Below are 12,220 nucleotides of genomic sequence, written 5' to 3'. Positions count from 1 at the left end.
TTTAGATCTTTTTTAGTTAATTATAGCTGAAGTGTAACATTTCTAATGTTAATTACCATTAGGTAATTAAATAAATGTTTGATTAAAAAAATTTAGTTATGAAATAAGTTTTATAGTCTGTAAATTTGGCATCACTAAAAATCTGAATTTATAATAATTTATTATTCTAAAAATATTATGATTTATAATCATGTAAAAATAATTAATGTTAAAATATTATTTTTAATTACTTTGATAAATTCAGAATTATACATTGAGAAACAATTAAAAAATTATAAATTAATAACATTTAGATTTAATCAACAAAACTAATTTATTTTTAATATTATAATTATACTATTTTTAAAAGAAAATAATTAATTTTATTAATTAGAATTAATAATAATTAATTTGAATCATTCAAATAAGTAGATGAAATTGGAATTATTTAATTAAAAAAAAAATAGCATATATTTTGAATAAGATTTTTTATTTTAAGAAAGATAACTTATTTAAAAGGGTTAAAAATGTTATAAGAGTGAACAAAATTATTAGATGTAATATTAATTACTTGATTTTGATGAATTTTTATTATACTAATTTGGTGGCAATTGCTTTATATGCTGTCTGTGATACAGATTTTATTCCTGGAATTTTTGAAATTCCCCATATAAGAAGGCCATAGACACCAACTTTAAGAACAACTTTGATAACTTTACTACTTTTTGATTGAGGCGGAATTCTAAAGATAATTTTTTAATTATTATTATACTTAGTTATTAATTAAAAATATTTAAGTTTAGAATTACATGCTTAATTCAGCTATTTCTTCTTCAGTTACAGATTCCCAGTAGTTTTTAATTCCAGCAATATGACCCAAACCAACAACTCCAACAACTATTCTAGGACCTGTTCGAATTAGATATTATTATGAAATGAAACAATTATTAATTATTATAATAAATTACAAACTTGAATCAAAAAAATGCACTCCTGTTTTATCAATAGTAAAACCTGCACAACTTTGTAAACTATGAGTCAAATACTTGTCTCTTTCATCAACTATTACTTTTTCTAATTCAGGATAATCAGCAGCCATTTCTAACATTAAAGTTTCTAATAAATCTTTATTTTTAAACTTTTCCACATCTTCTTTACTAAAAATAAATACAGAGTCTATTATAAATAATGTAATATTTATTTCCTTATTTAGTAATTATTTTAGGCATTAAAAACTATTTAAATTAAATAATAGAGATTATAATATATTTAAAAAATATGTAAATATATAAGAAAATATTTCAAATCAAGTTTAATTATTTAACACTAGCCAGTTTTTGGTCATTGTAAGTGTAATGTATTTATGGAGCTGTCATTGTAAGAGTGTTTTATCTCAAAATAGGGCATTTCATTATAAAAAACTTCAAATTTGTTCCCTTCCACAAAATTAACATTAAGTATTACATTATTCCATTTATATTAAATTAAAAAAAATTACATTTCAATAAAATAAATAACCAAAGTATTTTAGTTAATATGAAATATTTTTAATGGTTTTCATTTGTATTATAATTATTTTAACTTAAGAAAAAGTAAGCCTTGAGAGATTGAGAATTTAATGAACTTTAACTAATTCATTTAATAAACAACTTTTATTTTATATTCAATTATATTAAAAAGTCAAATATCATAAATGTTGATATGGCATATAATATATTTAATTTAAGGCAATATTCAGGCGCAAACCAGGGCAATTTGCTATTTTGAGAACATCATATCTCTTTTTTAAAAATAATTTTTTTTTAGACATCCAATGATTATTAAATGTAATTGCTCCTAAGACTATTAGTTTTTTTTTTTACTCATTCACTTTTTATTAATAATATTGCTAATAATTTTATGTAGAAATTTATATAATGTGAATAAAAAATTATCAATGGTAACATAATGATCTAGTAAATTGAATTTTTTTATTACTCACGTAATTTTTAAATCTGAAGTAAACAATAAGTGAGACAAAAGTTTAATACTTTTTGGCCAGCTTAACATAGATATTACTCTTTTAATAGTAACGTCAACAGGTCTATCTCCTAAGAAAATATAACTATTGTATTTCTTAGCCTAAAATTTGGAAAATTATAAACACATAAAAAGTACAAATAAAATTAAAGTCAATAATTAATTATTTAGTTACTTCTTGGACAGCTCTACGGAATTCTCCACCAGGTATCATACCAAGGTCCCGAGATATATTTGCTGATATGTTCAGCATAAGTTGATAAAATATTCCTTGTGTTAGCCCTAATTTCTTTATAGACCCTCGAAGACCATCTAAAGGAAAAATAATGAAGACATTTTTGTTTTAAGTATCAACTTTATTATAACAATTTATTAAAGCTTTTTAATTAAAATAAATAATTTTAAACAGGGCCTTAAACAAATATTTTCTTTTGGTTTTTTTTTTATAGGTATGTGTTAAAAAATATAGATTTTAATAGATTCTGATTTTATAAGGTTTATATTTATGGATTTTAATTATTGATATCCTTTTGGATATACACTTAACTAAATTTAATTTAAAGTAATTTCTTTCGCTTTATACTTAATAAAAAATAAAGTTATACATAAAAAGTGGCATAGTTGGGACAAGTATAGATGATATCTGACAGTGATTAAAATCACTATCATAAGAAACGCTTCGATGCAAATCTGTAAATAGTGTTTAATTTTAAGAAAGTGGTAGATTATTTCAAAAGCAACAATAACTCTTATTCCCTTAATTTTATCCCGATTAGTTATTTGATTTATAATTATAATATATGAATAATTAAAGTAATTAAATTTAAAATGAAATTGATATTCAATAATTTAATATTGTAATTTTTACGGAGATATTATAAAAATAATAAAATAGTTGTATAGTTCTTTACTTTTAACGCATATAAAAATTTAAAGGGCTTGATGCAATAATTTTAAATAAAAAATGTTTGTATATAAAAGTGTCAGTCTTTCAACATTTTCAAAAGTTAATTTTTTATTAAAAAGTTGCCATATTGAAACCCTCCCTATGGGCAGGTAAAGGGTCAAATGTTCACAAAAATATATCAAATGATAGTGAAATACCTAAGATATCATTAAAAATAAAAAAAATTATATTGATTTGTTCATTTAAAAATAAAATGTCAAAAATTACCAATTTTTAAAATTGTAATTTTTTGGAGGATTTTCTCCATTTATAGGGAACAAGGTAATTATTACAATTTTTGAGGATAATGTCTTCGACTAGATACAATATGTGATCTTTGACGTATTGTATATAAAAATCAGTCCAGTGAGAGCTGAGATTGAGTGGTAACAGAAAAAAAAAAAAAAAAAACATCATATTAAAATTAATACCTTCTCAGCTTTGCATCGAAGCTAAAAATGATGTAGTCAATTTTTTTGATGTTGCTATAATGATTAATAACAATATACATACCTAAAGTAATTCCTGTTACATCAGCTATTGTTGATTCATCAATGGTTAGAATTGTTTTCCTATTTAGACATAATTCAATCACAACAACATCAGGTTTTACTGCATTAATTACCTGTACAGATAGTGAACTTATAAGTATTCTTAAATAAAATTGTAGAAATTATTGTATTCAGAGAATTCGGAAAAATTTTTAGTTGATATTTAAAAATGTTCAAACTCTAAGATAGTAAAATTAGCTAGTTAAATAAAATAATCTACAAGTTTAAAATATTTAATGTTTACATGGGCAACATCGTCTTGACTTTCTTTACTAAAATGAGCAGTACCAACTAAGTAAACTGTTGAACCATTGGATGACTTGAGAACTGCTACTGTGTCTGGAAACTTAAATGTTTGATCGTCAACCATTGTATGATTAATTATGAATAGCTACCAAAAACGTACTCAGAACTAACTTGAAGATAATTATACTTCCATTGTAAATAAAAAACTAAACATTTACAAAAACATTAAATGAGTATAGGATTGTATTTAACACATACATAAATTTATCTATGTAATCGTGAGGGAGTACTTATTTTATATAAAGTATAAAAATACTGTATTAGACACGTTGCAATCATAACAAGTTTTCTTTTTATCATAAACGTATTCACGTCCATATTTTTTATAAAATAAATTTATTAGTCAATTATCAAACAGCTGTTAAATAATCAAAATTGTTTTAAAATATTAAAACATAATCTTTTCATGAGTATTACTGTCATTAAATGTTTACTCAATGATGTCGATTCAAGAAACATAATTGTTTAATCTATGGTTTAAATACATAATGTATTATTTGTCTGTCCGCATAACTACTCCGTTCATTTTGGACACAAAATTATTTAACAATGCGTCAAAAGATTACGAATTGTACCTAATTGAAATCATAGGCGTACTTAGTTTTAAATTTAGTATAGGCTGTATCTTTTATAATTTGCACCTATAAGACTTTAGTGTTTAAATAGAGACATGGTACTCTACAGTATTAGGCTCGGTCTTAGAATAGATAAGATCTATCAGAATCTTATTCTGTAACTACGTCTCTACTGGTGTTTTTTTTGGAATTTTTTGAAAATAAAACATTTTATGTGATCTTTGCCTATAGCTCGCTTGGGAAAAAGAGTTAAGTTACTTTAACTACAGCCTGTGACAATGCCCTACCAGGTCCTACCTGCTGGGTTACGCTACTGGTTGAAGCTTTTAAAATCAAAATTTTAAATTGACTCAATCGTCGTAAATATTATTATGCTAAAAAACTAAACTAAAAAATATCGATTCTTAATTTATTTCAAAGTATACATAGAAATAACTTTGAAAATTGCATGGATCATAATGAAATTTTTATTCGTATTACTTAGTCATTTCCTAAATTCCCTAATTTTTTTTGAAGATTTTATCATTATCTGGACCCCCAGATAACTTTTAAAACATTAAATGGTGAATTTCATTCCTGCTATATCGCCTCTCCTATTACGATTTTGGCTGTGAAGGTTTGGAACCAGGGAATCCTTGGTTGCGTTATTGATGAGTTTTATAGAACTGAGCCAATAAGTCTATCTGATCTCAACTTTTAATACAGCAATGAACAAATTTAGTAGCCCTATTTTTCTAAATCTCATGGATTAATTTTTATTTATATTATATAGACAATCCAAACAATTTTTAATACAATAAACTTATAAGATAAAGGTAAATATATGTAAACTTGATAAGAAGTCATCTATTAGCAACATTTAAAGATTATTTATTTATTTCTTATATATATATTTTTTTGAATTAATGCAACTAATGAGTTTACAACAAATTAAAACACCATTTCCTTTTTAGCCTATGGCGAGGATTTCCTGTGGATATCGATAGGTCCTTTATTAATAGATTGGGATGATTTTGAAGTTGTTTAGAGAAGCGTGAGTAGTAAGTGTGTGGTTCTTCCTTAATAGTATTAATAGCAGTCTGTTTGATAGATTCATGAATATGTTTACATTTTGTGCTGATAAAAATAAATCAATTTTAATTTTAATTTCTAAACTTTTTTTTATTTATTAATCAATTTAGGATAGAATACATTATTACAACAAATGAATTCTTTATAAAAAATAACACACATACTCAAGAAAATATACTTGTATAATATTTTATTTCATGAATTTATCAGCACATTTTTTGAGAATTTTTGACGATTCTTTAGCATGCATAAACAATGATGTAGTTTCTTCTATATCAGATCGTAGTATAGAACTATGTCCATTTATTTTAGCATTTTGAGATGAAGGTGTTAGTAATTGAATAGCATACCTAAAAATTGATTTAATTAAATTAATAATTTTAATGTCTAAAAATAAAATAAAATACTTTTAACTTTGATATGAAGTAGAGAAAGTTTTTACCATGACAAGTTTATTTTTATTATTATGTCATTCTCCATAAAAGTTTTAAGTTGAATCTATTAACACGATTACTAGGGAAGTTAATCCCTCAAAAAATACCATTGAAATAAACAAATTTCAATATATTTTTACTTAAATTGCTATAACATATTTGAAAATGATTAAACGAAAACAAATTTTTTTTTGAAAATACCTTTTCAGGATATGAAAGAGTACATGGAGGGTATAGTTTTAGTGGGAAGAATGAGGCTGGCGAAAGAATCCTAGATTTCGCAGTATTGTATGATCTTGCTGTGGTCAGTGGCGTGCCCAGGAATTTTAAATGGGGAGGGATGTCATAACTAATAGGTATTAATACAACTAAATACATTTAATGGGGGTAAAAGAATTAGAAAAAGATTAATAAGGGGGCTTTAGAAGTCAAGCCTCATTAAAATATTTATTAATATTTTGTGTTTTGTATGATATGATTTAATGTTGATATACAAATATACAATGTAATAATTCCAACTTTATTTAATTATTGCTGTAAGGTACTCGATGCTAGAAAAAAAAACGCAATGGGGAGGGATATGACCCCTAACCTACCCCCTGAGCACGCCACTGGCTGTGGTTAATACTTATTTTAGAAAGAGGGAAGAACATTATATAACTTATAAGATTGGGAGGTATACATCAGATTGATTACTTTATGTGGAAGAGAGAGAGCGTAAAGCGAGTAAAAGATTGTAAAATTATACCAGGGGGTCTATTTTTGAATTTTATATTGGTGTACTAATCTGTTTAGTATACTAAAACATGACGTTTTAGTGCAGCTATTAGTGTGAAACTAAAAACCGTATTTTTGAATGTTGGTATGCTAAAAAATATTTATTAGTGTACTAAAGTTTTAGATGATCTTTTTAGAGTGGTATCTAGCACACTAATTATGATTTTAGTATACTAATGTTACTGTTATCATTCATATTCATATGAAAACTTATATATTTATAACGTTTTCAAATTTATTTAATATTAAATATTAAAATGGAACACTTTCTTAATATAAATTATGTGCAAGTTATTAGTAATTTAGAAATAGTTGAAGATAATGGCCATTCAACAATGAAATTTCGTTTAGTGGAGGATCCGTTCATTGGTATGTTACAAAACAAATTACAATATGTAAAATTATCTATTTACATTAATAAAATGTTATTTTCTGTTGTTTTGTCCGAAAGGGCATTTATACAAAAATTTAGACTGACAAAAGTTCTTGCATTAAATTTAATTAATGAGCTACGCCCATATTTAGAACCTCCATCGAGGAAGTCTGCTCTAAGTATAGAGCGCAAAATATGCAAAATATTGACTAAACAATAAGTAAAATTTAATAGAATTTTTGTCACGATAGGTACTAACAGCTTTACGATTTTTCGTTAGTGTCTTCTTTGGGCCAACAGTTTCATTTAAAATCTTGGTAATATTTTGCCATAATAATTGGGCATCTTTCATGGTAAAAGATAGTCCAAATTTTTTAGAATTTAATTTTGGGTGCTTATGAACAAATTCAATTAATAATTGTTTTTGTTCATAAGTTACACTTATTGACTTTTTTTCCCCTCCATTGTAAAACATTACACAAATTGAAATAAAAAATACTGACAAAAAACTCGTGACAAATTTCTTATGGGTGAATTTTGTAGTTATCATAAATATTATCAAGTATTAACTATAAAATTAATATAAAATACAGTACAGCCAATATAATTTAACATATCGCACTAATAATTATTGGTTTGACATGACATTAGATTAGACGATGTACGATTAGTGCAAGATTTTTAGACTGGTAAAAAATAAAATTCAAAAATACGAATTTATATTAGTGCACTAAATTCATAATCTAATGTTTTAGTGTACTAAAACATTCGCCAATGATTAGCCCAAGCTCAAAAATAGACCCCCAGGTGAGAGTGTAACTACACAGCATAGACTAATGGTAATGGATTTTTGGTGTACCGGGAAAAGAATATACAAAAATAGAAGGAATAATCGAAAATCTGTTGGTGGAAATTGAAAGGGGAAAATGAAATAGTTTGTTAAGACGGTAAAAGAGAGGCCAGTGTGGAATGTCGAAGGAGACATAAATGAGGTGTGGAATAGATTTGCTAGTTATGTTAAGAATATTGTAAAGGAGATTGTTGGTGAGAGTAGGAGAAGAATGCCAGGAAACAAGGAAACCCGGTGGTGGGATGAGGACGTTCAAAAAATCATAGAAAGTAAGATAAAGCAATTCAAAATATGGCAGAAGAGCAAAAAGAGAGAAGATTGGATGGAGTACAAACGCTTGTGCAAAGAAGCCAAGTATGCAGTAAGTAAGGTGAAGTTAAAGAGGTATGATGAGTTGTATAATAGGTTAGGAACAAAGAAAGACGAAAAAGAAATCTATAAACTTGCAAAAGTAAGGGAGAAATGGTCTAAAGATTATCATTATATAAGGTGTATAAAAAGTGCTGATAATAGGGTACTCTCGAGTGATGATGATGTGAAAAAAAGGTAGAAAGAGTATTTTGAAAAATTACTGAATGAGGAGTATCCAAAAAAGACGTTAGAGGGTAACTCATGGAATGAGGGACTGGTAGATTTAATTAGTGAGAAAGAGGTATGGGAGACTGTGGCATCAATGAAAAAGAATAAATCAATAGGACCAGATGAAGTGCTAGTAGAAGTATGGAAAATATTAGGCGGTGTTGGCATAAGGTGGTTGAAGGAACTTTTAAATAAAATCTTATTAGAAGGGAAAATTCCAAATGAATGGAGGAATAGTATTGTGGTGCCAATATTTAAAGGTAAAGGTGACATACAGGAGTGTGGAAATTTTAGAGGTATAAAGCTTATGAGTCATAGTATGAAAATTTGGGAAAAGGTAATAGATAAGAGAATAAGGAATGAGACATCAGTATCTAAAAACCAGTTTGGATTTATACCTAGTAAGTCAACAATGAAGCCATTATTTAGTGTGAGGCAACTAATAGAAAAGTTTAGGAAAAAAAAGAAAAAGCTTTGTATGATATTTATAGATTTGGAAAAAGCGTATGATAGAGTGCCGAGAGAGGTTCTAAAGTGGCCATTATTGAGAAAAGGAGTCCCGAAAAGGTACATTAATATAATAGAGGATATGATGGCAGTTATACTAGAGTAAAACGTGTGGGAGGAGTAACAGAAGGTTTTCGGGTAAGAGTAGAAGTGCATCAGGGTTCTACTTTAAGCCCTTACTTATTTTCTATAGTAATGGATGAAATTACTAGAGAAATACAAGGAGAGGTGCCGTGGTACATGTTGTTTGCTGACAATATAGTGTTAAAAGAAGAAAATAGTGAGGAAATTAATCGAAGACTAGAGGCGTGGAAGAAAACCCAACCAAACTCTTGAAGAAAAGGATTTAAGAATAAGTAGTAGTAAGACAGAGTATATAAAGTACGAGATTGATAAAGGAGAACACGAGGTAGGTGAAATAAGGAGATCAGTGACAATAAGCAAGGACATGATTGGAGAGGTGGAAAGTTTCAAGTATTTAGGATCAGTTGTGCAAAAGAGCGGTAGTATTGATGAGAATATAAGACACAGGATTAAGTGCGGGTGGTTGAAGTGGAGAGAAGTGTCTGGTGTCTTATGCGATAAAAGAATTCCAATGAGGCTGAAAGGTAAATTCTAAAAGACTGTAGTGAGACCAGCTATGATGTATGGTTGTTAGAGTGTTGGGCGGTTGATAAGAAAGTAGAGTAGAGAATGAGTGTAGCAGAGATGAGAATGCTTAGATGGATGAGTGGAGTGGCTAAAAAAGATAGGATAATGAATGATGAATTGTGGATAAGATGAGAGAAAATAGACTTAGATGGTTTGGTCATGTTATGAGAAGAGAATAATCGGAAGCCGTAAGAACAGTTGTAAGAATGAATGTTGAAGGAAGAAGAGGTAGAGAAAGACCAAAAAAGAGATGGAGAGATGTTATTGTATGCGATATGAGGACAGCTGATGTGAGCGTAGAGGATGTGAGAGATCGTGTTAAGTGGAAGTTTAGGATAAGGGAGGCTGGCCCCAAGTAATGGGGATTAAGGCCAGGAGAAGAAGAAGAAGATATGAATATATTTAAAAGAAGTTGTATTTAAATTATTTCTTTGATAAAATAATAAAATAAATTAATCTCATCAATAATAGGTCTTAAAAGATAAGTAATCTAAAAAAAAAAAAATATTCCCCATCACTGTATTAATAAAAAACCCAGCACAGGGGGGTCGCGGCACAGTATAGATGGATCAAGTATAATGATATCTGACAGTGATTAAAATCACTATCAAAAAAAAACGCTTCGATGCAAATCTTTAGATACTGTTTAATTTTAAAAAATTGGTGGATTATTCCAAAAGCTACATTATCTGCTAGTTCATTATTAATATCCTAATTAAGATAAAGTATGTAGAATGAAAAAGGGATTATTAAAAAATATTATTTCTCATAAAAAAATAATGTTGATCCATACACTTTTCAATATGTCATAGCATTATAAAGTTAAAAATGTAAAAAATAAAATCGAGAATTTTCACACAATAATAGCATTCGGTAGCCATTTTCACCGTGAAGATAAAATAAAGTCCGAAATTTTTTTTTCGCATAATAAAGTAAATTACATTAGCTTTAATTTAAGATATATATAAAAGTGTCAGACCTTCCGGAACATTTTCAAAATTTAAGTTAAAAAAATTAATTTTTTGTGAAAAAGTTGTCATTTTAAATCCCCCCTTGTGGGCAGGTTAAGGGTTAAATTTATGAAAAAAATATACCAAATGAAAGGTAATGATATTATGCATCTATATAAAAAAGAATTATATTGATATGTTTATTTTTGAAAAAGTTATTGCACTTTTAAGTAAAAAAAATTGAAAAATTTTTTAAATTTAGCGATTTTTAAATTTGTAATTTTTTTGGAGGTTTCCCCCTTTTACGGGGAAAGAGGGAATTTTTTTCAATTTTTAAGGGTAATGTCTTCGACTAGATACGATTTGTGATTTTTTGACGTATCATTGAAAGAAATCGGTTCGGTGAGAGCTGAGAAAAAGTGGTAACAGACACAAAAAAAAACACATCTTAGTAAAACCAATACCTTCTCAGCTTCGCATCGAAGCTAAAACATTAAAACATTTATACACATTTGTATTTTAAAGAAATGAATATATTTATACCTCAGAGTAGTTTTGGTTCCAACTTCTGCCAAATAATGTAGAGCATCTATTTCAATAACATGACCCTCTGTTTGTGCTCTAAGTTTAAGTATACTTTCCATTTCTTCACGATCATAAGGAAGTGTCCTGATGATAAGTAATCTATCTAACAAATCCATAGGAATACCATGAGGTGCTATAATATCTTCAGTCCCTCTAACAAAATATCAAATAAAAATTTAAATAAGTTTGTGTATATATTAGGAGCTACAAAAGAAGACAACTAAGAGGCTGTTAGTAAGTTAGACACATTAAGATAGACTCTATCTATCTTATCAACTGGATGCAAATTTGTGTTTTTTCATGTCCTAACAGTATAGTTAAAAAAAGCACAAATTTATTTCAATTAATTTACCTCACAGTACAATGACCTCTATTAGTAGCAAATATTACAATAGGAGCAATTGTACTTTCCAAAGCTTTATGCAAATATGTAAATGTTTCTAAATCAAGCATATGTACTTCATCAATAAATAGTACTCCAGGGACTAATTCAGCAATACCCTGATCAATATATTTATTAACAACTTTATTTATTTCTTTTCTTAATTTATCTATAAAAAAATAGAAGTAATAAGAATTTCAACTCAAAATTATTGTAATTTTTTTTTACATAATGGTATTTTACCTGTAATTTCTGTCTTTTTTGATTTCATAAGTTGTCCCATCATAGATAGTATGTCTTGACCTCCCTTAGGTTGTGCATTCGCAACATCTAAATCATGTAGAGTAACATCTTGAATAACTTCTTTCTTTTTATGAACTTCACCTTTAGGTAATGGTACATATTCTTCTGCCTGAAGTTTTAAAATATAAATAAGAAAAATAAAAAAAATACATGATATAACTATCAATGATGTGAATTGGTAACAACACACATTAATATTGTTTATATTTTATTGATATTAATAGTATTGTATAACAATATTCTTAACCAATGGTCTATAATGCAGCGGTATCTTAAAAAAAAAACAATATGTTTATTCCAAAAAATATATTTTCGTAATAAATTTAGTATTTCTAAGGTGTTTAAGTAAAAAAAGAATAAAAGTCAAAAAAAAAAAAAAAAA

The 12,220-nt window shown here is 27.1% G+C and overlaps 2 protein-coding genes across 3 annotated transcripts in view; both read right to left on the bottom strand.

Annotated features, from left to right (window-relative positions):
• Positions 1-450: 450 nt before the first annotated feature.
• LOC126903269 (traB domain-containing protein) lies at positions 451-4,091 on the bottom strand. The gene is made up of 7 exons (XM_050681369.1): positions 3,740-4,091; positions 3,458-3,569; positions 2,174-2,310; positions 1,961-2,100; positions 952-1,136; positions 789-888; positions 451-721 (listed from the first exon to the last, which is right to left on the bottom strand). The coding sequence occupies exons 1-7, from the start codon at positions 3,863-3,865 to the stop codon at positions 571-573; spliced, it is 951 nt and encodes a 316-aa protein (XP_050537326.1). The 5' UTR covers positions 3,866-4,091; the 3' UTR covers positions 451-570.
• Positions 4,092-5,225: 1,134 nt separating this feature from the next.
• Positions 5,226-12,220, bottom strand: part of LOC126903262 (ruvB-like helicase 1) — an 11,353-nt gene continuing 4,358 nt past the window's right edge. Inside the window, exons 5-9 of one of the 2 annotated variants that reach the window (XM_050681360.1) lie at positions 11,779-11,947; positions 11,506-11,704; positions 11,112-11,306; positions 5,626-5,797; positions 5,226-5,492 (exon numbers count right to left, since the gene is read on the bottom strand). In XM_050681360.1, the coding sequence (XP_050537317.1) occupies positions 5,638-5,797; positions 11,112-11,306; positions 11,506-11,704; positions 11,779-11,947 (723 nt within the window). In that variant the 3' untranslated portion in view covers positions 5,226-5,492; positions 5,626-5,637. Of the gene's footprint in view, positions 5,493-5,611; positions 5,798-11,111; positions 11,307-11,505; positions 11,705-11,778; positions 11,948-12,220 lie in introns of both variants that reach the window. The other variant, XM_050681359.1, reaches the window with a different exon arrangement.

The sequence above is a fragment of the Daktulosphaira vitifoliae genome, unplaced genomic scaffold (assembly GCF_025091365.1).
Source record: "Daktulosphaira vitifoliae isolate Bord-2020 unplaced genomic scaffold, ASM2509136v1 Scaffold_3, whole genome shotgun sequence".
NCBI classification, from domain to species: Eukaryota; Metazoa; Arthropoda; class Insecta; order Hemiptera; family Phylloxeridae; genus Daktulosphaira; species Daktulosphaira vitifoliae.
Note: the sequence above shows the minus strand (reverse complement) of the source record. Positions and strands in the feature narration are given on the sequence as shown.